This window comes from Sturnira hondurensis, unplaced genomic scaffold, assembly GCF_014824575.4.
Source record: "Sturnira hondurensis isolate 20B ecotype Veracruz unplaced genomic scaffold, ASM1482457v3 Scaffold0021214, whole genome shotgun sequence".
Classification (NCBI taxonomy): Eukaryota; Metazoa; Chordata; class Mammalia; order Chiroptera; family Phyllostomidae; genus Sturnira; species Sturnira hondurensis.
Window position 1 is genome coordinate 2,972,620 of NW_028093845.1, and position 27,034 is coordinate 2,999,653.

Genomic DNA, 27,034 nt, shown 5'->3' on the forward strand with positions numbered 1-27,034 from the left:
CCATTATTTATCATCAGCATCGTCACCATCGCCATCATCCCCATCAGTGTCAGTGGCATGATTCGTAGCGCCATTTAAAACAGCAAAGGAGAGATTTGTGCTCCCCCAGGGGAGGGCTGGGTGTTGCTTGGCTGTGCCCGCCTCGGTCTTCCTGTGCGGATGACTCACAGAGCAGTCCCACTGGGTGTCATCAAGCACTCAGTTGGTAACAGGATCAAAAAGCAACCTAAAAACCTTGAAAGTGTACTTTCTCCGAGGAGCGTGGCAATCTTTTTTTCCCCAGAGATGGCCATTGGGTACTATGGATATATAGTAAAAGAACTTTGGTTCTTAGAAACAATGAGAAAAAATACTGGAAGTTACTTTAAAATCTGAAAGAGGTGTCCACATAAACCCGCATGTTATTTATTATTTGATGCCTTCAGTAAGAATGAATGAGAAAGAAATCTCATTTCCACAACTTCTAAAACAAAACTGAAGCTTTTAAAAGAAAGCCTCTGGCATCCATCCATGTCATCACATGTAAGTAAATGTTGAAATCACTGTACTATTTCACATGTCATTTGTATGTAAAGCGGTTAACTGTTTCCATAGTACAGTATAATCCAGGCTTAATGTACAGAAATTTTTTTAAGGAAGAAAAATAAATACAACCTTCCCCTTGCTCATGCCAGTTCCCCAAATAACTGTGGGGGTGAGGTGCAGTGTGTGTGTGTGTGTGTGTGTGTGTGTGTGCAAGAGGACTCTGGAAAGGGAAAAGAGAAGGAGCGAAGAGCGCGTGCGTTAGGGGCCCGTCTGCAGGCTGCGCCACGTCATTCCTGAGCGCAGCAGAGAGGCTGCCTCCCGCGGCCCTTCGGGAATACCCGGCCAGTGCTGACACTCTCATGTGTCTTGTCTATTTCCCCCCACAGGCTAGGAGGTGGGCACTATTATTACCCCAATTTCAATATGAAATAACTGTGTCACCATGATTTTAAGCGACTTTCCCAATGTTGTACAGCCAGGAAACGACAGAGCCAGGATTAAAATCCAGACTGGGGTGGGCAGACCACGTCCCTCAGGCCAAGTTCCACCCACCGCCACCTTTTCTGTATGGCCCATGAAATAAGCTTAGTTTTACATTTTTAGATGGCTGAAAGGGTGACAAGAATACTATTCGTGACAGGTGACAATGACGTGGAACTCAAACCTCAGTGTTAATAGTGTGGGGGACGCAGCCCTGGGCTCCACTGGACTGGCTCTACTGCTCTGTGCTTTGGGGCACAGCTGAGCGGCTGTGGCCAGATGGCCCTGAGCCTCAGGAACNGACCCGTCTGCAGGCTGCGCCACGTCATTCCTGAGCGCAGCAGAGAGGCTGCCTCCCGCGGCCCTTCAGGAATACCCGGCCAGTGCTGACACTCTCATGTGTCTTGTCTATTTCCCCCCACAGGCTAGGAGGTGGGCACTATTATTACCCCAATTTCAATATGAAATAACTGTGTCACCATGATTTTAAGCGACTTTCCCGATGTTGTACAGCCAGGAAACGACAGAGCCAGGATTAAAATCCAGACTGGGGTGGGCAGACCACGTCCCTCAGGCCAAGTTCCACCCACCACCACCTTTTCTGTATGGGCCGTGAAATATGCTTAGTTTTACATTTTTAGATGGCTGAAAGGGTGACAAGAATACTATTCGTGACAGGTGACAATGATGTGGAACTCAAACCTCAGTGTTAATAGTGTGGGGGACGCAGCCCTGGGCTCCGCTGGACTGGCTCTGCTGCTCTGTGCTTTGGGGCACAGCTGAGCGGCTGTGGCCAGATGGCCCCGAGCCTCAGGAACTGGCCGTCGGGCCCTTTATGGGGAGGTGGCTGAGCTGGTCTGGAAGTGGTGCTCTAGAGCCCAAGTCTTCACTACCTCATGGTTGGAAAGAAGAAATTGCTCCCTGTCCTGGCGCTCACTTATGCCTCCCTGTCCTAATCCACTGACAGTGGCCCTAGGGTCCCTTGAGAAGTTTCTGGGTGCACTCCTCCCCAGGCCCCTGCAAGCTGGGAGCCCACCTGTACGTAGGCAAACGGGATCCTAGCCCCATCTCACACCATCTCTTATCTCCTAGTGACCAGCAGCAAGCACCTCGTCAGGAAGTTCCGCGGGCACCTCCGCACGAAGATTGAGTCCGGGGAGGGGACTGTGCCCATCCGGAGCCCCAGCTCAGTGCAGACCTGGGATGGCGTCCTGCTGGGTGAGCAGCTCATCACCATGTCCTGCACAGACAAGATCGCCAGGTAACAGCCCCTCTGGCAGCCCAAGTGACAGCAGGCACGGGGAGCACCCCCAGGTGAGGGCCCGTCCCTCCCTCACAGACCGCACTGTGAGTTTCAGGTGCTCGTGGGCAGCGTGTCCTGAGCAACTACATGCCTGGCAAGTCCAGCTGCTGCTGCAAACACACAGACATACACGGTGCGGGTGTAGCTCCCTGTCCGACGGGCTGGGCACCGCCAGGCTCAAGGGATGAGGAGGAGGCAGGTTGTGCCCACTACTCAGCCCCCCGGTGCTCAGCACCCCTGGGGCTACCTGCCCCCAGGCACCCGGTCACACCTTGCCTCACAGGTACGTAGCCCTCCCAGAACACCCTGTACCCCACAGTGTGGAGAGCGCCCTCCCAGGTTCAGAACTGCCCTGAAACCTGACAAACATTCTAGAAAACGTGTACAACTGTACTGACAGCTGAGGAGGCCCCCTCCCCCCACACATGAGATGGTCTCCTTTCCGAAGGTGTCCTCAAAGGCCCCACATGGAGATTCTGTGAGAAATCTCAGCCCAGCCAGCAGCGGGAGAGGGACTTGCAGAGAGGGAGTCAGGTGGTCCTGAAAGGCGCTTCGTCCTCAGCAGCCGCCCCACGATCACGGTGGACAGAAACTTCCAGGAGTAGAGCCACTCCCCACCCTCCCATTCCGAGCTCCCGGACAGGCCATCCCCACCAGTAGCCTTTCTGTGACTTCATGTGGAAGATAGTCCCCAGGACCCTGGCAGGAGGGAAGGGTCACCTGGGGAGTCAGACATCCGGACAGAGCTGCCCCCAGTGGTGGTAACAGTGAAGTGAGGGTGAAAAACTAGCGTTCGAGTGAATCAGAACTGCTTTTAGAAACTTGGATAGATTCACTTTTCTGTCATCTATTTACCAATAAAAACAGTGTATTGTAATCACATGTGGTCCTAGTTCCAGCCACGTTGCTCCCCAGATGCGCCACATGGAAAGTTCTGAGGTCGAAACTCTTAAAAGCGGAGAAGGCTGGTCTCATGTGAAGGGGGAGAGAAGGGGAGGGAGGGATGTCATGGCAGCATCTCAAACCCCCCACGCACGGGAGAACTCAGGGCAGGGCTGAGGGTGGCAGGGTGCCCACAGCACCCAGGCCGAGGGCACTGTCCCAAATGTGGTCGGGGCACATGGACGCCTGTGAAGTGGGGCTTTCTCTCCTGTTGTCACTCAGACAGCAGCTTGCACAGGCCTGGCACATGCCACTGCTCCTCAAACATTTGCTGAGGCTTTGGATTTCTGCTTTACCTATACCACTTGAAGTATTCGTCCACTGCTGCCTTTCTCCTGAAAAGCAGAGAGCAGGGCAGTCAGAGAGCAGGGCAAGGGTGAAGGGTCCTTCCGTGGACTCAGGGGCCAGGGCAACCTGCCCCCCCCAGGGGACCTCACAGGCTCTAGGGGGAAGGTAAGTGCCACAGGACCCCACAGAGGGTCCCATCCTTTCAGGACCTCCCTTCCCTGCTCTCAGCACTACAGGGCAGATAAAAGCTCAGCCCCTGTCCTCGGGGGCATCCAATTCTTGGGGGGAATTACCAAGTGGCTGCAGGAGCAATGGGGCCCTTTGCTTCCCGGGTTTCTAGTCCCTGGTCCAGCAGAGGCAACAGGAGGACCTAATGACGATGATCAAAGCGCCGATGCCACATCACAGGGAACAGCTGCTGTCCTCAGCCAGCTCGTCTTTCAGAAAATGGTACATTCCTACCTTGTGATATTTTCACCTGTTCATGAAGCAGGAAAAAAGAAGCAATTTTCACCTTAACCAAAATTCTCTTGGTGCCCTAAGATCACATCAATTTCTAAATCCCTAGAAAAGTGAAGTGAATTAATGCTGCAAAGCGGAAACTTCATTGTCTGTGGGATTTTAACCATCAATAGACAGCAAATCCAACGGGACCACAAAACCCACATGGCATGTGCTGCTGACAGGTCTGCCGACAGGGACGCAGCCAACGACTCAGAGTCAGGCTCAGCTCTTTCTAATAAAATCTATTGGAGCAACGATGCCCCGTTGCGTCTCCCGCAGGAGTTTTCAAAGTGTCCTGGTCAGAGACGGGCTCTAGAATGCTTCTGAGGAGCAGTACACGCATGGAGACCTCGGGAGCTCCTGGCTCTGGGCCAGCTGCAGGATGGCTCTCCCTGAAAGGACCCAGGAGCTCGTCCACAGGTGCCAGGTGGACGCGAGCTCAGCAGGGAGGCGCTCACTCACCTGCTTCTGGACCCCAAATCTGGTGGCAACACCACGGAGGGGCACAGTGAGGTGGGAGGAGCACTGGAGGAGATGCGGGCACCAAGTTCCCTCTCACCCCTCGCTCGCTCGCTCGCTCGGCGCCTTAGAGCCCACCCCCTTCCGGCTGCTTTCTTTTCATTTGTTTTCTCCTCACACTTTTCTTCCCCCCTTTCTCTGTCAGTCCTTCCCTCTGTGTGTCTGTCTCTGCCCGTCTCTCTCTGTCTCTGTACCTACCTCTCTGTCCGTCAGTCTCTGTCCTTCTTTCTCTGTCTCCACCTGCCTTTCTGTGTCTCTGCCTCTCTACAGATCTCTGTATCTCTCTGCCTAATCTCTCTCTTCCTGTCTCTGTCTCTTTGTCTCTCTGTCTCTCTGTCTATTTCCCTCTCTGTCTCTGACCCTCTCCCACCCCACCTCTTCCCTGGACACACCACCCTCTCTGCCTCCTCTCACACTTCACCCCCACACTGACAGCCTTCCACCCCCTGCACACCCCACCGGGGACCTTTCCCTGCACAGGCTCCATCCCCACCTGCGGACACTACCGGAATTCCTTCTACTTGGCACTGCCTGCTCCTGCGTCTGAGGGGATCATTTGTGTCACAGTGAGGTACAGCTGTGGCTCCTCAATAGCACTTGTTGATGAGGAGAGACAGTGATGAGGAGGAGGATGAAGAAAAATGCCACCAGCAGCAAAGCAGTCCTGCCTGTGCCAGGAGGCGGCCAGGGCAGCTGGCAGCCTCCTCACCTTTGGCGTGGCAGGGTCTGTGCATCCACCGGCATCAGGCCCGACACAAGGTAAGGACATCAGCACCGAGGCACCAGCTATTTCAGCCCAGGCCACCGATGCCATTCTTGAGTGGGAACATGTGTTATGCTGATGATTCAGACCATGAACATCTGTGCTGTGCACTATCTGTGCTCGGGCTTTGCAGAGAGACTGTCTGACGCTGCGTCTTCCTCTGTCCTCTGTCCTGTGCAGGAGCAAAACCTGAACCTAGGGTTTAGGTGGCGTTCCAAGTAGAAGGCCCTTCGTACACAAACGCAAATGAAATGACATATGCTGGCTGAACAAGCAGAGGGGGAAGGACACAAAGATGTGGAAGTCACAGCTGCTCCTTCCAGAGTTTATACAATGGTGGCCAGACACACACTCGGCCACAAAACCTGTAGCCAGGATTCATGCTAGAGTCACCTCGGCCCTCCGGAGCCAGTTATTTTAAGATAATTTTGAAAAGTAATTGTTAAACACAGCCATTATTAAAATTACACTATATAAACTTACTACTAAATGTGTGATAGTAAAACAAAGGCTACAAATACTTAAAATGCACCACCTTCCTAATTATTTTACTACCCTTGACTACTGGTTTTGCCCTTGGAGTTATTAACGCCCACTGTATCTGCAGGGTGAGGTGCTGCTCACCTCCACCCAAGTCTGCACTCAGCAACATCACGCTGGTCACCTGAAATCAGCCACAGAGGGCATTTACACCACAGAAATTGTCACAACCTACAAATCGGTGCCCTTTCTTTCCTCCTTTCTTTCTGAGAGCCAATGGTTACCAGCCTACCACTGAATGTCAGTGTTGTGAGAGGCCTTGAACTTCTATGCATGGAGTCTGAAAATACAGGTCTGAGATAGCTCTGCCATCCCTCCTCTCTCAGGAGACAGCGAGTTCACAGATCAAAAGCTCAGAACTTGGTGTGTGTGAGGGCAGAAGACGGGAGGGCAGTGGGACTAGACTAGATGAGACCCCTTTAACTCACATACTGGAGAGAAAACAGCTGTGACCTCTTAGGAATGGCACTCAGAGGGGTCAATGGCCCATGTCCTACCTTTGTTGGGAAACAGAAGCTGCAAGTGAAAACCTACCTCCAGCTCTCCCTCGCCAGATGGACAGACACCCATCTGTCTGCTCATTCCTTGTCCTCTGGCTCCATCCTTGCCTCTGGCTTCTCTGGGGCTTCTGCCACCACATGCCTCCCTGTCATTCCTGCATTCTCTACCTGAAACTGACCGTGCTGTCACAACATTAGCTCATCTTTCTCATCTTAAGAAGTAAACCCTGAAGCCCAGCACGCTCCGAGGACTGCAGTGGTGGACCTCCTCTCTAACCCGGACCTCCCCTGGCCTCTCCACAGGCGTTCTGGCCTCACTCTGCACCACCGGGCAAAGTCACACCTGCTGAGATCAATAAGGGGGTCACTGTCCTTCTCCCAGTCCCCTAGGACATGGTGCCCCTTCAAACCCCTGCCCTGGGATGGGCCCCAGTGCCTGACCACCAAGATGAGAGGCTCAGCATTGAGGGGTTCACCCTCCAACCTGGGTCTGACTCCTTGCTCCTGAGATTGTCACCCTCCCAGTGAGCTCCATGTCCCACGTCCCGTCAGCACTTTGCACACACAGGCAGAGGGAGTGCCAACCAAGGACTTGGACAAGGACCAGCGGGCAGTGGACTTGGGAACAAGTGGATGAAAAGCTGTCCCTGCATGTGGCCACGATGGCATTTAACCCCCCATGGCTGTGTCAGCACCACTCTGTCAAGCGGTGGAGACAGCCTGGTGCTGGCAGGAGCTGACCGCTGATGGCTGTCCTTGTTGCCAACATGACCCTGGCGGTTGAGGACACAACTTGACTGTTAGTGAGCACAAGGAATCGAGACTTGCACTGACCACTGGAGGTGAAAGCCAGGGAAGACAGAGGCTGTTTCCGACTTTCGGCCGTACCAGCTGATTGAGGCGTCAAACGCTATACTTCTCAGCACCCCTCATGACACAAACACTGTGCAGATGGTCAGCACTCAGGAAATGCTGAGTGAAGGAAACCTCCTCTTGTCGGAATGGTGACAGTGTGAAATGTGGGTGATGTGGCAGGACAGAGTCCCACCTGGAAACTGGAACTGTGACTGTTCAGTGTCCCATGCAGACGGCTTTGGCAAGGTGAAAACAACACCAGTATCCTAATGTCTGCCCTTCCCAGAGGCCAAAGCTAAGAAGTTACGTGTGCTGCCCATAGATATTACAGTGTGTCTGTAGCCAACTATAACTACCAATTTTCTTTCCCGGGAAACACCCAAGGATCTTACCGCATTGTTGCCTGGAATCCACAGCCATATATATTTAGTGATTTAAAAATTTCTCCCTTAACGCCTGCAGTTTTATTTCAACAGCGGGAAACAGCAATGTCAGGCTAACTGCCTTTATCACTTATTTCATGTGACATTGACGTATTTAAATGAAGTAAATTAATAAAACCATATCTCTAATTAAGATAGAGAAGGTGCATCCACACTATGCAGATTTGTAATTCTCTCTTTTTAAAAATATTTTATTTATTTACTTTAGAGAGAGGAGAAGGGAGAGAAACATCAGTGTGTGAGAGATACTTGATCAGTTGCCGCTCACACGCCCCAGCTGGGGACCTGGCCTGCAACCCAGGCTTGTGCCCTGACGGGGAATCGAACCAGCAACCTTTCAGTTCTCAGGCCAGAGCTCAATCCACTGAGCCACACCAGCCAGGGCTGAATTCTCTTTGCAAACCTACTTTGACATCAGTGAGAAATGGACTGGAGCTGGTTGTATCAAAAGATCCAATAGCCAACACAGCTCGGTTATTTCCCACCTACGGATCTAAAGTAATGCACAGGTCTCACTGTTTGGATCAATAATTCCTAAGTAATAACATAAATTAGACGAGAACAGGCATTCTTCTGAGTACGGCATTCCATGAATAACAATTGGTATCATTTTATAATGTTGGTAGTAAGACAGATTTACAGTAAAACATGTTATAGAAACCCTGAAATTGTTACAGTGGTTTAAATGAGCCATAAAACCATCAATAGGATCATTTTTCCCATTTCCTTCTGTGTCATCTAATGTTTCCAATGATCCTCCCCTTGGGCCTGTCTGCAGTGACTTGCGGACACTCGGTAGAGCCCACAGCAGTACTCGTCCAGGAAAGTAGGTGACGGGAAAGGGTGGCGGGCCTAACTGGTGGGGCTTGTTCTTGTCACGGTTCGAACCCCACGGTGGGCAGAGAAGGCCAACCCCCAGACGTTGGCTCACAGCACTTTTTCACAAGGCCTTTGTCCAAGTTTCTCTAGGAATCATTTAATGGACTACTTCCTCCCCACTATAAATAAGAGGGTCAGCCCACATGAGCACGTGGGAGATTCTTGCACAGCTTCCTCTGTCCCTAAGCAGCTTTCCTCCCCACTCAGGAAAATCCTGAGCTGTCACTAGACCTGCTCCCGATGATCTACTTGAAGTGCCTCCACCCTTCTCAGGGATCAGGGTTCAGTGACACGTGGAGGCACTCCCCTCATAAAGGCAGGACCCCATCCCGTGCAGCCTCTTGAGGTCCCACCTGCCTCTGCATCAAGAACGTCACTGACGACTCACCATTGGCCTCAAAGGACTGTTTCCACCTGATAAGGATCTCTTCTTCTGTAGCTATTCACCTGGTTTACACCTTGTCCCCCTCATAGATGGCACCCCAAGAGAGACAGCCCGAGTCTTGTGCACCGCTGTGCCTCGTCATGGTTCTAGAATACACTGCAGGGCCTGGGAAGATTCCCACAGACATGACACTCACATAAGCATCTTGAGACATAAGGGACATTCTAGGGATGGTGGGCACAGTTTACAGTGACCAGCCTGGAAGCAATAGAAGGAGTCCAGCCCTGTGACCTGACAAGTGTCTTGGGAACATAAGGGGCTTCCCACCACTGAATATGCAAGTCAGAGCACCTTCTCTAGAAGGCGGGACTATACCTGTCTATCACCTATGCTGATTGGAACAAGCCAATGGGAGACAGGGATGAAATATCTTGCTCTGAAGAGGAGGAAACAGACATGAAAGCCTGGCTCTGCACCCCAATCGAGAGACGAGTGACCTGCACCTGGCGGAAGGAATGTGAGACTCCCCTTTGTGGAGATACCTGTAACCCCAGGGCTATGAGTGCTTCACAGAATGGGAAGGTAGAGTCTTTGTGGTCTGAGATGGTTGGAGGGATAGCATTTGGCCATATTGGCAAGTGAGAAGAAATCACACAGGCTGAGTACTCACTAGGTGACCAAACCAGAACACCCGGAGTGTGGGCAGAGGCTGCGCCTGCAGACTCAGATTTTCACAGTGTTTTCAATTTCCCTAAGTCTAGTACTCAAGGTGACTCTCTCAGGTGAGGAAGACTGCTGCTATTACATTAATGTCATTGTTGCTCAACTCATTTCAAAGACACAGGACCTGAGGCTCAGGAAAACATGGGATGTGCCAGGTATGTCCACTCGTTGGCACAGCTGATGACATCTATTTTCTTAAAAGCCTTGGTCAGAAAGCAGTCAGGTCCCCAGGCTACCCGAGTGCTGTCACACTCAGCTCCTCTGGAAGTGATGCCTGAGACGTAACTAAGCAGTGGGAGAGTGGCGGAGCTACTCAGAACTCGAACACCCAGCACTGAAAATCAGACGAGAACATAACTTCCTGAGTCACAGACAGAGCTCTCTCTCCCCCTTTGATGGAAAAAGCACCCCAGAATCTTGAAGTGGAATACACCAGCTAAGTTTTTCTTCCTTTAAAAATAATTTTGATATTGAACATAGCAGAAAACAAAATCTGATTTCTTTTCTCTTGAACAGAGGTATTGGAATTACCAGAAAAATTCTAGGCCATAAAAGTCTTATGATAGGGAAATAACTTCACCTTTCTAGATTTTTGGTCCAAAAGAAATTTTAGTTAAAACCCTGGAGCAAAATGCCACTTTGAAGATAAAAGCCAGTTGAAATGCTCCAAGTGGGGAAATTATCCTTATGGGTGAACTGGTTTTGCAGCAACAACAGAACAAGACCACAAAGTCCCCGTGGCCACAGACAACACTACACACCCCTAAAGCTAATCCAGATGAGAGGGGAACACCGGAAACAGTATCAGGAGATGAACTCATCACTGCTGGAAAACCAGCTCCGCATGGGTGGCATCACTGATGTGAAGGTTCCCCGATTAAAAAGTAAAACACAATAAAGGAAAATTAGAAAAAGCTGAAAAGTAGGAAATAACCAACTAACTAATATCCCAATAGTTACAGAAAACAGAAGTTGACTTTTGCAGTATTTGCATTCATCTTTTTTTTCCTAAATGTACATTTTTTCCTGTTGTCAGGATTTTGCTGCTAATGGCAGTTTGCTCGTATGCCATTATTTTACCCCAAAATTATGTCTTCTTTTGAAATAACGAGCAACTTAATGCATGCAACATGGGCTCTCATATTGTATCTATAACATTGTATATAAGATTGTGTCATATTGTATCTAGTATGTAACACTGTATCTAATACTGTGTCTACATTATGTATACCATTGTATCTAATGTGTCTAGAACACTGGGTAGTAATTGTGTCTCATATTGTATCTATAACACTTTATATAACACTGTGTTTCATGTTGTATCTATAACATTGTGTATTACATTGTACTCATATGCCTTCAGCACAGTTTCCTGTAGCTGGATATCTGGAATGTTGCCAAGTGATTGCTCCTGTAAGTAACATTTCCATGATATCTTTGTACAAAGCTTTTCCCCAAATCTCCACATACATACTTGGGACATACTCCCCACAGTGGAGAATGGAGCCCATGGTGGAGGGTAAACAGTAGGTTCTCATAAACAGGAGATGTGGCGGATTGCCTGATGGACCACAGTGGGTTTGCCGGGCTGAATGGTGGCCCCCAAAAGTTATGCCCATGTCCTCAGGCCCAGAACCTGTGACTATGACCTTCCATACAAGGGGGCAGCAAGGTAGGAATAGCAAGAGAAGGTGCTTAGGCCAGGTTATTCAGCTGGCTTTCAACACAACCACATGCACATGGTAAGAGAGGCAGAGGGTCATGTGGAGATGGAGGCTGAGAGTGGGGCCACGTGTCTACAAGCCAAGGAACACGAAGGACGGCCACTGCCGCTGGAAGGTTAGAGAGAGGCCTGCGCCGATTCTCCCGGAGCCTCCAGAGGAAGCACGGCCCTGCTGGCACCTTGACCCAGACTCGTGGCCTCCAAAACGGTGGGAAAATAAATGTCTGTTGATTTAGGCCACCCTGCTTGGGGTGGCGTGATACGGCAGCCCCGAGTGGGAGATACCAAGCCCAAGTCATTTAATCTTTGGAAAACCATAGAACAAGAAAAAGTCTATTCCCAAAAATTTCTTCCTAAAATGCCACCATTACCACCACCCGGTGAAGATGGACCAAAGCTGCAGAAAATGGGTTGTGTCCCCACATCTGTGAAAATTAACCTTCAAAACTACGAATTGCATTGGGCAGTGCACCAAAGTGACGGTGGTGCCACTGTGCCTCAGCTCAAAGGTGTACAACTGGCCATGTCCTGGGCCCCCATGAGACAAGGACTCAGGCAACAGCAAACATCACCGTCATGCCCCACCCCTCAGGTGCCGATTCTCTGGCTGTGGGAGGCCAGCCTCACTAGCAGGCAAACACCAGTCTCCTGAAGAATAGGGAAAACCAGGGAGGTGTTTCTGGCTTTTGTCTCTAGAAATCAAAAGTTGAGTGGCATATAAAAATCTAAACCTTCTGGAACTAATGTTCCTTTAGACATGGTTTCTAATTTTATGTACCTGAGCAGTTATTGATCGCAATGGGTCTTTAAATGAGCAGATTAAAACTTTCTCCGTAATAATGAACTGTAAAAATCACAGCTGCTCTCTGGGGACCACAGCACTGTCTGGCTCTGAACTTGGATTTCAGGCTGTGAAGAGTGAGTTTCTCCTGATGGCACCGACTGCTGCTCCCATCCTGCCAAGGTGAGTCCCTCCTTCTCTCTGCCACCAGCCCGCCAGTGAGACCCTGACACCCAATTTACTGGCAGCCGCCTTGTCTCCAACGTGTTACCAGCCTCCCTGAAATCAGATGAGAGTGTTGTTCCTCTTTCCAATCTCAAAACGCAGCTCCTTAAAAAACAGCTGTTCTTCCCAAACACCCAAGCCAAAACTTTCAAAGCTGGTTTAATCAGCCTTTTACTCTTCTTCTTTTTTTTTTAACCAAAGACTTTGTGGTAATCTTATGGCTTTTAAGTTAAATCATCTACTATCTCTAGTGATGAAAGCAGTGAATGACAAGTTCAATAACATCGATCTGCTATAAAAGTCCTGGCAACAATTAATAACACTCTGTGTCTACTACCTGTTACCCAGCCACAGCATCAGGTCTGAGGCAACAGCCAACTGCCTACCACCTGCCTCCCACTGGGACCCGGCAAAGGCTCCATTTCTGCAGAATGGAAGCTAGTGACCCGGGTATTCAAGTGAGAAGCAACAGGAACATTGACGGGAAAGGAGAGCAGCCTAAATGACAATGGGGGAGAATGCACAGACAGTTCAGCAATGCCATTACGTCAGCAGGATGTGGTGGGGACCACAGGGCTGACGTCACAGGCAAGGAGAAGTAGCCGTAAACGTGAGCCTGGGTGGCTTCCTTTAACAGCTTCTATCTTCACAAAAGAAATAGAAAGGCACCCTTTAGGGTAAGTACAGTTTGTCCCCCAGGAATCAAGAGGCCAATGCAGGGTGGGCCAAGGGCCCAGGGCTCTGAAGCAGCCAGAGCAGGTGGTGTAGGTCCCCAGGGGCCCTTCCCCAGACCACACCCAGCAACAAAAGGACAAAGCTATCTATACCCTGCATGGCCCCCACCACTGCCACCCCCCAGAGGGCTTCACCTCATGGGGGAGGCTGGGATAAGGTGGAACCAACCAGACCTGGGAAGGAGAAACGCAACAGTAACAGTCCAGACACAAGTCGTGCTGTTGCTCCTCCAAGGATATTCGAGTCTTACCAGTATGTGGGGTGGAGACTTAGCCAGAGAGGTCGTGTCAGGAGAGGAGACATTTTTCAGGTAGGATTTAGAGAAGAGAAATGAGACCTGAAGCAGCACAACATCAGACTGACCCCAACCTACTGCCTGCAGAATAACCCGTGTTTCTGGGGTGCCCAAGCCCCCACTTCGCTGTCAATACCAACGTCCACCAGACACTGTATTGTTCGGGTGCTTTTTGCTGCCGTGTCCTATGTGAACTTCCTGAGGAGGTCCTGGGAGCCATAGATCAGCTCAGAAAATGTACCGGGCTCCGCACCAGGTATCTACTGTGTGTGACCAACCGCCCCAAAGCCAGTGGCCTGAAAGAGGTCACTTGTTTAGCGGCAAACCTTTGTGGTATGCAGAGTGTCTTAACACGCAGGGCTGCTCCCTGGGGCTGGAGGACTGACTTTCAAGATGGTGCACACTATGGCTGGCACGAGGGTGCTGACCGGCAACCAGGATCCGAGTGGCTAGGATCCGAGAGGAGATGATACTGAAGGCAACAGCGTGAGTGAGGGCTGGGTGATACACAGCTGGTTTCTGTGGCAATGGCGATCCCCGAACTTGGCCGGCTCATGGCCTACAAAAGGGTGCAGAGAGAGAGAGAGACGTGGCAGGATGGCAGTTAGGACTCCCCAGTAGGGGAGTAGAGGGGCGTACAGGGGCCGTCCAGCCCAGAGAAGGCCCAGCTGGCAGGTCGGGCCGGCAGAGCAGGAGCACCTGAGAACACAGTGACTCATGCTCCCCCAGGCAGGCAGGCTGCAGGCAGTTGTATCTGTGTGCTTTCTGTGAACGCACCATAGTTTATTTAACCATTCCCTACCAAGAGGAGAATTTATTATTTCCAGTTTTTTGTTTTGTTTGTTTTGTCTGCTCTGTATGTATACACACACACACACATATCCTTGCCTTTTACTGAGAGTATGCATGGGATGAATTCCTAGCAGTGATATTATATAGTGAAAGGCCCAAGGGAAGATATCAAGAGAGTGGAAACAGGACGGGCCATGTGTGCAGAGACAACTCTGCCTTGGTCCTATTGCCTGTCTCGGTCGAAGAATGGAGGGGAGAAATTGTGAGAAAGGGGGTGGGAGAGGAACACAGAGGGAGAGTGTCAACCCCTGGAACACAGTCTCCTCTAAGAGAGATGTCATTTGATGGAGACGATTGATGGAGAAGCTCTATTACTGTTATGGCCGTGTGGCCAGTGTGGAGACCATCAGAACCATCTGCCAGCCCTCCCCGGAGTCGGGGGACCAGCAGGAGACTCAGAGGGGCAGGCGTTGGGCAAGGACAGCTCAGCTGACTTCTGTCGGGACCTGGGCTCCACATAATTTTTTTACTCTGAAATCTGCCCTGGGCTCTTTGCTGCGTATCTCAGCTCTGGCTCCCAGAAGAATCACCTGGGGACCCTGAAAACGCTAGCCCGTGCTGTCTCCTGGACCGGCCCCAAGTCGTGGGGAGACTAGGCCCTGGGAGATTCCCAAAGGTCCTCAGACGAGCCCAGTGTGCACCGAAGTTGGAAACCACTGCAGTGGGTTCTTGCTGGACATGGGATCCTCATCATGTTTCTTCAAGTTCATTTTTGAGGTTTTCATTCTGTTCCATTGAGCTACGGATCTGTTCTTATGCTAGGTTGAGTATATATATTTATGGTCCTTGAATACTGCGCCAGACTTCACTGTAACTTTGGAGAGTTACATTTGCTTTCTGGGCCATGCCAAGTGGCAGAAACAGTAGACAGGAACAGCTGCCACTCAGAACACGCACCAGTAACCGCTGCTCGCTGTCTACGTCCCAGGCGCAAGTGGGCAGTGATGTCTGAAGAAGGGCCCCTCCTTGTGATGTTTCTACTGACTCTTGAAGCCAAGGTTTGAACTGAGCAAAGAGATTGCTTCTCCTGTTTAAATAAAGGCAGCCTTGCCCTGACTGAGTGGCTCAGTTGGTTGGAGCATCATCCTGTGCACTGAAGGGTTGCAGGTTCGATCCCCAGTCAGGGCTCATGCAGGGGGCAGTCGACTGATGTTTCCTTCTCTCTCTCTCCCCCTTCCTCTCTCTCTAGGGTCAATGAACTTGTCCTCAAGTGAGAATTTAAAAAAAAAAAGAAAAGAGAAAAGCAGCTTTTCCCCAAGATCTCTCCCTTGCTTATCCTTGGTATTTCAGTGATTGACAAACAGACAAAAATATATTTATTTAGGGATTATCTGTATTGAAAACTAGACATGGCATTTTTTTTCTCTATCAACATTGCAGTAATATCATCTGTTTGAACAAAAGGAGAGATATTTTCCCATTCAATCCTGAAGGCTGAAAATTCTGCAGTTTATATTTGGAAAGACGTTTGGTTTTATTGATCGTGTTTGCTGAATAACTTTAAGCCCCTAGCGTCGGGCAAGGAGAACGTTGATTTTCTCTTTATTGTAAAGGTTATTAGCAGGAAACCAGATATAGAAATTATTTGTCTTTAGGCAATCCCACAGAATCAGAACCAGTCAAATACGTTCCAGGAGGTTTGCTCAAAGCCAATCCACGAGTGGCCTGAAGTGCAGTGATGTCTCTTCTAGGGACACTAATTTTATTGTTCAGGAGGTAGCGTATTTCAAGCAAGTGCTTTCTCCCCAGGGGGGAACTATCCACTTCCCTGCTTTTAATTGATACGAAGTATTAAAACTTCACTAACTCTCTGAGATAAATTAGGACATCCACTCAGGTCTGCACCCCAGAATCCTTCGCCATAAATGGCAACTTAGCATCATAACTGCAAATCTTCCACATCTAGACCCTTCACTAGAAGGAATTCCTCTCTCATCAATACATACAAACACCAGAAAGCCTATACTGGAGTCGAAAACAAAGTGTGCACTGAAAAAACAAATACCAGGGACCTTTGTATGAAACAGACATACTATTTAATGTCCTTTTTTTGTTGTTGGCATACATTCCCAGCCTCTTCAAACCTAAAAAGAAAGTATGCACAATACCAAAAAAGGTGATTTTGTTGAATTTTTTCTCACTTTTCGATCTGTCCTTAGTGCTGCCCAGAAATTCTGGTTTCCGATTTAAGGGAAGGAGCCAGTCCCCACGCAGGCAGGTGGTGTCATTCCTTCCAGAAAAGCGCGGCCACCACAGACTCCTTGTGGGGACTTCACTGAATCGGCTCCCAGAGCCCAGGTTGCCAAGTCAGGTTGTGCCGTGCAGGTGAAAATAGAGGTCCCCGCAGAAATGGCATTGCCAGATGACGGGGCCCCGAACTCTGGGATAAGTTCTCCTGTTGCCTTCAGAAATGTCTGCTCCTCCAAAACGTTCTGACATTTACTCTTTGGCGAGACTCCAACTACGCAGAGGACAAGCCCTTTCGTCCCTTTCTGAGAGAAACAACAGAACTTACAGAAATGACCACCATTGTTCAAGTGAAGCTATGCCAGTCCGATAAAGTAAATGTTTCATAAAACCAATGACTGTTTAAGCCATAGGACTAAATTGTTTGTATATAAATATTACCTTTTATATTCCATTTGAGTTTTATGTAGATGAACACATTACTTTAACGACCTGAGTTTGCGCAGGGTGGGGGGGGTGGGAGGCACGCCGTGCTAGCCGGCCAGATGGCTGCTTTTTCTTGCATGAGATTGAAAGATGCTTCTCATTCACCACAATGCTTCTGAGGCAGATTAATGTCGCCGGCTAAATTGCTTGTGTTTCTGGAATAAAATTTAAAGAGAACTTTTTAAAGCAATTGGTGTCGTAGGTTCTGGGAGCAGATTGCTCTCCAGGTAGGGCGTGCTGGTGTGAACGCTCGGTAATTAATGGAAAAGGTTCTGTGTTAATTGACTGCTTCGGGAAAGAGGAAACGTAATGACTCCTTATTAATCATGAAAAGAAACGTGCGGCATGGAGGCGCCACAATAACCGCTCTAACGTGGAGAGATGTTAATTAATGAAAAGAACAATGATGTAAGAAATTAGCTGCACAATGCTCACTGCCGACGGCAGTTGGGTTTAAACACGTGATTTAGAGTAGAAATCACAGAATGGCGACTTGAGTATCAGATACTTGTAGCCTTGTACCACCAAAACGTGGGGGGGGGGGGGGCGGTCTTAAAATGCCCGTCATCTTTGCTTGAAGCATCAAAAACACTCAGCCAGAGCTTATTTATTTCAGAGGAAATGGGCTCACCCTTCAGCTCTGATCTGGCATCTGAAACCACCCCCGAGCGAAACAAGGTCACACTGATGTCATTTAATTCCAACACCGTGGCTCACACAGTCTGCTGAGGACACAGCAAGGGGAGAGAGCATTTTCCCCAGCCTGAAATGAACAAACTGCATTTCTGATATTTCCCAACTAAATATAAAGGAAAGTGAGGATTCACTTCAGGGATTGAGTGTCTTTTATCTCTTATAATCTGACTTTAAGTCCCTGAGAGAATCTGTAGCTTCCAGTGCATCTAACAGTCCATTTCCAGAAAGGAGGCCGTGTTTACTAAGATGCGCCAGACCCCATGCCCAGCAGTTAGGAATCTCAGATCACTAGCTGCAAAGTTGATGGCTCCTGTCAGTCTGCACGGTGGGGACAGTACCACCTTGGAGTTACTGTCCAAAGAAAGGCACAGGTACCTTGCACATCAGGCCCAGCCGGAGCCTGCCTGGGGGGCCTGTGAGGCTGTCCCTTCCATCCTCCCCCCCGAGAACAAATGCACTGACCCCTCCCTCTCTCTCCAGGTGGAACGTGCTGGGGCTGCAGGGTGCCCTCCTCTGCCACTTCATCGAGCCCGTGTACCTGCACAGCATCATCGTGGGCAGCCTGCACCACACCGGCCACCTCTGCAGGGTCATGAGCCACCGGACTGAGGACATCGGCCAGCTGCCCACCTCCTACCAACACAACCGGCCCCTCCTCAGTGGTAAGAGAACCCATCCTCAAACACACACACACCCTCCCATCAGCTGGCTGGCACCAGCAGGCCCCAAAGAGGCCAAATCAGGTAGATTTTATCCATTTTTGCCAATGGCTATTTAAAACATAGGGAGCAACATTACAGCAATCTAAAACTTAAAAAAAGAAGGAAGGTCAGGGAGCATCTCTGAAAGTGAGAAGAGCCACATTTCAGAGAATGTACAACAGGATGCACACAGCACATTGATGCATCCCGGTGCCACTTCAGCTGCAGTGTCCACGGTGCCCAGTGGAAATAAAAATGAATAATTGTGGATGTGTCCAACAGGACAGCAACTTACCCATAGCAGGATGGAGGGCCAGGTGGATGTGAGGCTGGAGGAAGGGACATTGATGGCACAGGGCCTGTCTGCCCGGGGTGGAGTGCTGGGCTCAGAGGCCCCTGTGTTCTCCGCACCAGCCAGATGCTAGCATACGCTGGGGAAGCGCATTGCACAGATGGTGGAGAAAGTCAGTGAGCTCTGGGCTGGAAGCACCATTCCCCATCCTACTCCCAGCTTCCCATGCCACCCATGTTATTGGAGCCAAATGGGGATGGCCACCCCAGGCTGCCCAGTACAGCCAGTTGTGAGGATCAGGAGTCACATGGTCTTGGAAGTGGTCAAGTTCTACCATCACTAGGAAGGAGCGGTTTGGGAAGGTAATGCCTCCACTGTGACCCCTGGCTGTCCACACACAGGACCATGGAAGGCTCCTGGCACTGACTGGAGCACATGGAAGCCTCGTCCAGGGCCTGCAGGGAAACACCACACCTCTGAGGCAGCTCCCTGCCTGGAGCAAGGGTGCTCTCTGAGGGGCTGCTGGAACTACTCTGCAAAGCCAGACAGGTGTCCTGATGAAGCAGGACTCAACCGCTGCTCCAGGTGGAGACTGGGGCTGGCTGGGTTGTGCCGACTGCAGTGGCCGGCTGCTTCCGGCTCAGGCCAGATCATCCAGAACAGAAAATAGAAAGATAGAGGAGCTGCTTTTAGTGTGTGGCTAAGGGTTGGGCCTAAAATTTATTCCCAAGATTGTAAAATTGTTCTCAATTATAAAATCAGGGCAATAATATTGCCCCAAGGGGATGGTAGTGAGAACCAAAAGAAAAAATTTATGAAAAGCTAAACTAATATTCAGAACATTTTCTCCACTCACTCCAGCACTATACAGGGTGAAGCAAAAGTAGGTTTGCAGTTGTTCGTATGGAAATTAATAGAATAATTAATAAATAATAACACAAAAATAAACTCCATGTGTTGCATACTCACACCTGTAACCCTAATTTTGCTCCACCTTGGACATAAACAATTCCGCAGAGACCAGACTAAACCTCTGGGCAAAACCTGGGGAACCCAAGTTCGCGTCACAGCCGCGGTGCACCCTGAATGCTTTAGCCGGAGCTGTGCGTTTGGGGAAAAGGGCCTTCCTGAAAGCTTGCCTTCGGTCCTCTTAGTGTGAGCAGTAAGATGGGGAAGTGGGGAGAATGGTCCTAAAAATCTGTGCTTTAAATACTCATCTTTTTAGAAAAAAGTAAGTGAAGTGGAAACTGACTTTGGATCTTGATCTACCAGGCTGTGAGTGTGATCTGTCTGAGCTTTCAGCCTCGAGGCTCAGCTTTTATTTTTCTTCATCGAGAAAAGAAGTTACAACAAAGGGGGGAAATATGAATAGGACAGATAATGTCTCTGTGTTAATGGTATATGATTTTTAATGTTGAACATTCTTAATCTATACTGACGATAAAACTTTAGTTAGTTCCACAGCCCATGGCAAGGTCTTGGCAGTGAAAATGAAATTTGAGAGTCAGACCAAAAGTATTGAATGTTAGGACTCTGGGTTAAGACTTGTGGTTTATGTTCATGCAACAAAAATAACAGGGTCGATAATAAACAGAGAAAAACCTCAGTTGTCTTTCTTCACAGCACATATTTTCCTGATATAGTGAAAATTACTAGCCAGTGTATCGGGAGACTCTTCAGATTTCATGTTTCATTAGCCGCTGAGTTTATCAGGGAGAGGTTTGGTACTTACTGAAATACCTGCCGACAGTAGTCTGTAAGTTCTGCTCCGTACCGCCTCCCTGTTGCATTGCAGACGCCTCCCTTTAAGGAACGGCCGTGGGTGTGGTGGAGACCTGTTGCCATTTACATCCACATTTTTGTGTGAGTTTGAATATCCAAAATATTGGCACACTAAGCTGCAGAATCTAATATGAGGTCTCAAATTTCCTTAATTCAGCAGAAATTCCTGGTGTTGATGATCACGAACAGTATCTTGCAAAATACTAGTGGGTAGAAGCAAACCTTTTATGCAGATAAGTAATTTGCAGTATTAGCATATTAGAACCAACACAGACATATTATGAAATAGCCTACAAATTTTTCATAAATTTTTAAGAACATTGAAAAAATATCTGATAGGCTCCTTTGTCCTACAATCACTAGAGTGAGGAATTTATCCTCCTGTGCCCCTGAAGGAAGTTTTGGGGGGAAATTTATTATAAATCTTGCTAGAAAAATCTAAAATCAACCCTAATATTTTTGCATGAAGATCAAAAAATTAGACTCACCAGAAAACCATTTACTAAGACATTTCCACAGATTAGCACTGATCTCCCTAAGCTAATTAGATAACCCATGGTTTACTCCCAAAAATTAAAATTAAGATTACAGAAAAAAACTTGTTTCAGTTTTTGGGGGAGCTTTTAAAAATATTTAAAGGAATTATCTCACAGAAGGACTGAATACAAACTTGATTATGTTGCTTCTGAGATTTTTGCAATCTAAGGAAAAGACTTCTCTTGTCGATACATTTTGTTTGTCCAAATATTAAGAAGTCGGTCAACATAAGCCAAGTACTCATTTAATCATACGACAAGTATGTATTGATCACTTTCTCTGTGCCCACAACCATTTTGCACTGGGAATAGAGCAGTGAATAAGATGGTCAAAAATCAATACTCCCTGGGTGATTACATTCTAGTGGGGAAGACAAGCAAACAAAATATAATGTTTTATAGAAGAATAATGTAAAGAGGAGATTAAAAAGTGGCCCTCACTCTAATCAGAGGGTCAGGAAAGATCTGAGAGGGTGGCATCCGAGCAAAGTCCTGGAGGATGAGGGAAGGGATGTGCGAGAGGGCCAGAAAGGGAAAGCGGAGCCTGGAGGAAAGGTTCAGGGGCTCAGGAAGCAGGTGGGGCAGCAGCTGCAGTGAGCAGTGAGCAGTGAGCAGTGAGCGGAGTCAGGCGGTCAGGAGGTCAGGACTCGGCGTGAACCCTCCATGAGCAGACCCCTGTGGGGCTCACAAAGCAGTTCAAAATCCTCTCTACTCCTGAATTTAGATTAAGGTGATCCCTACTAAGAGGTACAGCAAAATAATCCTACAGAAAATTTGCAAATACAACAGCAGGCATGGGCGGAGACAAGACTTTAACAAAACCCAGCAGACAACAGAGGATGGGAAGAGAGAGATACCAGAGTTCATGGACAGACTTTTTCATGTATCCACGCTCAACAGGGTAAAAGTAACCTAAAAACAAGATGGAAAATGGAAGGGGAGAGCCCTGGCTGCTGTAGCTCAGTGGATTGAGCGCAGGCCTGCAAACTGAAGGGTTGCTGGTTCGATTCCCAGTCAGGGCACATGCCTGGGTTGTGGGCCAGTCCCCAAACTAGGAACGCTCTAGAAGCGACCATGCATTGATATTTCTCTCCCTCTCTTTTTCCTTCTTTTCCCCTCTCTACAAATAAATAAATAAAATCTTTTTTTAAATGTAGGGGGAGAGATCGAAGCAAAAAAAGGGAAAAAAACAAATGGGAATTTCAGAAATAAAGAAAGCAATGTGTATAACAGAGAGTAGGTTTAACTGCAAACTAAGCACAGCTGAGGCAGAATTAAGTAAGTTGGAATGTCGTCCTGAGAACACAGCACAGAGACAGAGAGAGGACATCAGGGGTCTCCAGAGAACAGAACCAATGGGAGGTGCTCATTTTCCTACTAGAAAAGAGGTTTCTTTTAAGGAACTGGCCCCAGTGATCATGGGGACTAGCAAGTCTGAAATCTGCAGGGCAAGCTGAGAGGCTGGACATTGCAGCCGAGTTGATGTTTCAGTCAAGTGGAAAGGTAGTCTGCAGGCAGAACTCCTTGCTCTTCAGGGGCCATCAACTGCTTACATGAGGCCCACCTGCATAATAGAGAGTGATCTGCTTTACTCACAGTCCATGATTTAAATGTCAGCCCAGGCGAAAAAAAATACCATCACAGCAACCTCCAGCTGGTGTTTGATCAAGAATCTGGGCACCACAGCCCAGCCAAGTTGACACATAAAATTAACCACCCCCCCCAAAAAAATACATACATACATACATAAATGGTAAGAGACAGAATGAGAAAGTCTAAGTGTGATAAGAGTTTCAGGAGAGGGAAGAAAAATGGAGTGGGAGTGATAGCTAAAGACATAATAATAACTAAGAACTTTTCAGGACAATGGAAAACATTGAGCTACAGATCTATGAAGCACATTATATCCCGAGAAGAATTTTTTTAATTTTCTTTATTTATTTTTAGAGAGAGGGGAAGGGAGGGAGAAAGAAGCAAGAAACATCAATGCATGAGAGAGACATCAATCAGTTGCCTCTTGTACACCCCCAAGTAGGAACCTGGCCCACAACCCAGGCACGTGCCCTGACGGGGAATCAAACCAGCAGCCTTTTGGTTTGCAGGCTGGTGCTCAATTCACCAAGCCACACTAGCCAGGGCCCAGGAAGAATTTTTTTAATCCTTCCCCCAGCAGGAAAATTACTTTAAAATAAGGCAAAAAGAAAATTTATTTAAAGAGCAGTCATAAAATAAAGGACAGATGAACTTCAAAGAAGCTAAATCAGACTGAGCTGATGCTTGGAAGACAAAAAACGAGGAACCAATACCTTTAAAAAGCTGATAGAAAGTTAATCTCACCCTGGCCTTTGTGGCTCAGTTGATTGGAGCATTGTCCTGACACCAAAAGGTCAGGGCACATGCCTAGGTAGCAAGTTTGATCTCCAGTTGGGACACATACAGGAGGCAACTAATCGATGTTTCTCTCTCACATTGATGTTTCTCTCTCTCCCTTCTTCATTCTCTAAAAAAGAAAATTAATCTTAACCTCAAAATCTACAACTAGTAAAAGCATCTCCTAAAAATAAAGGTGAGCACATTCCAGACAGACAGAAACAGAGCTGATGCGACTCTGGCAGACTCGCACTGGAGGAAACGCTCACCAACGTGCTATTTGGGAATGAGAGAAATGATCCCAAGTAGATAATGCAGAAGAGAGAGATGAAAGTTATCCACATTCTACTCAGTATAAAACTTGTCTTATTCGTACATTTTAAATACTATGGTAGTAGAAAATATATAATTTGAAGCAAAATCAATAATATTCTGCCAAAGTCCCTTTATCCATATCTTTTGAAATAATGACAGTCCCTATAGGAACCAAGAACCATGTCGTTATCAGGTTATAAAGTGATATATTCAAATTCTTTCCTGTCATGGAGGAAATGTCACATTTTTCGAGTGTCCTGTGAGCCCTTGTGGCCTACACTTTGAGGAATACAAACCACAGTCATTTTTTATCACAAATAAGATCATGTTCTTATTGACCTGGGAAGGAAGCCCGTGGAACTCGGTGTGGAAAACTCTCATTAGAGCAGGTGCCCCAGCCTCCCACGGGGATGGTATTGCTGCCGCTCCCTCCAGCACCCTCTCACAGAGCACCAGGAGTGGCCAGGCCGGCAGCTGATGGGCTCATGCCCCTGCACTGCTTCCGACCATCTTGGCCACCAGCTTACCAACTGGTAGATGAGGGAAAGCAAGGGAAACCTGCAAAGGCCAAGTTTCTTCTCACACTGTGTGCTCCCCTGGGGCTGGCAGGAATCCAGAGGGCTTGTTGCCAATGTCTCAGCAGGAAGAGCTCATACCCACCCTTCACTCTCCTCACACACAATATTCAGAATCTGCTGCATCCTGCACACTTCTCCTAGAATGTGCTCTATTAACACAAGATAGTAGCTACAAAAGCACTGTCAGTTATAATGGTTCCCATGCTAATGAAAACAAATAAAAAGACACTAATGCAGCCTTGGTACTTAGTTATGCTAATCCATAAGTCCACAAGGAAGTGTTACTAGCTTACTTACATCAGAAGAGAGTGTATGTACAGTGAAGGGTGGGAGGGTGTATGTATATGTGTTCGCATGTGTGCATGCATATATGTGTTATGTGTGTGCACGTGCCTGTGCATGTGACGGATATGCTCGTGTGCGTGTGTGCACATTCATGTCTGCTGTGTGCAAGAATGTGTGTGGCGTGCTTGTGTGTGTGGTATTTGTGTGTGTGCATTTTGTGGTATGCACATGTATGTAGGGTGTGTGTTCTGCATGTGTATGGTGTGTGTGTGCATGTGTGCCCATGTGACCCCCCAGGTGTCTGGCCATATATAAAAGTCAAGAGGTCCCTCCTATCCTGTACCTTTGAGATTCTGTGCACACCTGGAAGCTGCTCCACTCATTTCACAACTTGAACACAGTGCTACCCTGTAATATAGACTTGCCTCACTTCATGTAAAGGTTGTATCCCTGAATGTCTTGTGTAAATTTAATTTGGGGAACGTGAATTACATTTTAAATATAGTAGACCCACTAGTTATTTAAAGAAATTCATTAACATCTCTCTTATGTGTTGCTTTAGAAAGAGGTGTGTAGGATTTTCTCAAGGTAAGGCATCTTTGCCTTGAGAAAATAGCTACACGAGCTACAATAAGACTTTCATTTTCAATTCAATCATTTTCATGGTTGAATTGTGGATTCACTGCTCTTCAGTAATGGTGGGAACAGCAGAGGTCACGGTGACGGGAGTGGTGAGTGAGGTCACAGCGGCGGTGGTAATCGCGGTCGTTAGTGAGCTAATTGACTCATCAAAGGCCACACTGCTAGCGAGTCCCGGGAGTGATACCTGAGTGTGATCTCTTTGCAGAGCGCACTCCACCAACACAGGCAGTTGCACTTAAATGAAACGTCAGACCGTCCTCATGAATTAGTCCACCCGGCAGAGTGTGTGTGTCAGAGGCTCATGGAGACCTGCTTGCTCCCACACGGATACACTTCACAGTGAAGTACTTCTCTGCAATGTTCACGAAAGGTGGATAACCCACGTGTGACCATGCAAACGAACAGAGGTCAGCACACCTCTGAATCTGTATCATTTTCCACCGATTCTTATCACCATTGTCTCCATGAGCTATTGCTCTGGTAGAAAAGCTGTTTAGCAGATAGGGTTCTTTCCAGGAGACTGGAAATAATTGCTAAGAAATCACTAAAGGAAAGACTGTTTACTCTGTCCTTCCCCAAGTTGTACCACCTCTCAGGACACTTTTATTCTCTCACTTTTTCTTGGGCTTTCCCACCAAGTTTCCAAACCAAAGTCCTCGCTGACTGAGGCCAGGGTCGGGGCCCGCATTCCCACCTCTCTCACCAGCCATTTGTCCCAGAGAGCAAGCTGCACTGAGCTGCTGCCACAGGCCGGGGCTCAGAGCAGAGGGAGAGCAGAGGTGGCTGAGAGCAGCTGCAGCGCCTCTCACCTCCAAACCCAGTCCTTCCGCCAGAAGTGCCACCAAAGGGCCAGGTTACTCCTTCCCCAGAAGGTTTCCTCACTTGGTCCATAGACCAGTTCCAAAATCCAAAATCAGTGCTGATTGTGGGCTGAATAATGGCCACCCAAAACGTCACATCTTAATTCCCGAAACCGGTAAATTACCTCATCTGGAAAAAGGGTCTTTGCAGATGTGATGAAGTGAAGGATTTTGAAATGAGATTACCCTGGGTTATGTCCATGGGTCCTACATGCTGTCACAAGTGGCCTTATAAGAGAGGCTAATGGAGATGGAGGGAGACAGAGAGAGACGGAGAGAAAGGGAGAGAGACTGAGTAAGAGAGGTTAGCTTGGTGCCTCTTGGGGAGATTAACAGCTTGGTCAATGCTGGAGATGTCTGGCTAATAAAGAACTCTGCTGCTGCCTCTGCAGTGGCGAGTCTGCCTCCACCTGCACCTGGTCTAGCCACGCGGGTATCGTTTAGACTGACCCAAACATTCTGAGATCATTGTTTCCTTGTATATTGGCAAATGTGCCCGTTAAAGTCAGCTGAGCCTGGCACAGCTGAGTTGGTCTCTGTGGGTGTAGTCAACGAGAGTCACTAGTGATGGTGACATCAGGAAGTATACCACTGGCATGAATATTTAGTAAGAATTCAAGGAGCTGTCTATGTAGGGTTCAGGGGGAGGGGGCAGGGAGGAAGCATGGCCATTCTGCCAAGTCACTTTGGGTATTTTTTCTTCCAAGCAAAAGACAGAAAGATAATCCTTAAATTAGAAAATCAAAGTATAAGATGGAGGATAATGTGTCCAACAGAGGAATCCACTGAAGAACAGACAAATGAAACAAAACATGCTTTGTGTGAAAGGAACTTCGGTCCATATTTGCAGATTAGTCACTCCCCACCCGAGCCCATTTAGGTAAGCAGCTGTCCCCAACAATAATGAAACTGAGAAAGTTCCTGTAATCTGAGAAGACTTTTGATCTACAATGCAGAGACCATGAAACAAACCGAAGTTGACCTTCTCCCCTTCAAATGAAACTAACAATAACCATAGCGCTGTACGGAGGGCACTGGGGGCCG

The 27,034-nt window shown here is 48.2% G+C and overlaps 1 protein-coding gene across 1 annotated transcript in view; it reads left to right on the forward strand.

The window, feature by feature from the left end:
• Positions 1–27,034, forward strand: part of ADARB2 (adenosine deaminase RNA specific B2 (inactive)) — a 454,763-nt gene that overhangs the window by 422,752 nt on the left and 4,977 nt on the right. The window contains exons 7-8 of the mRNA XM_037031882.1: positions 2,098–2,266; positions 18,110–18,291. Coding sequence (XP_036887777.1) covers positions 2,098–2,266; positions 18,110–18,291 — 351 coding nt within the window. The remainder of the gene's footprint in view (positions 1–2,097; positions 2,267–18,109; positions 18,292–27,034) is intronic.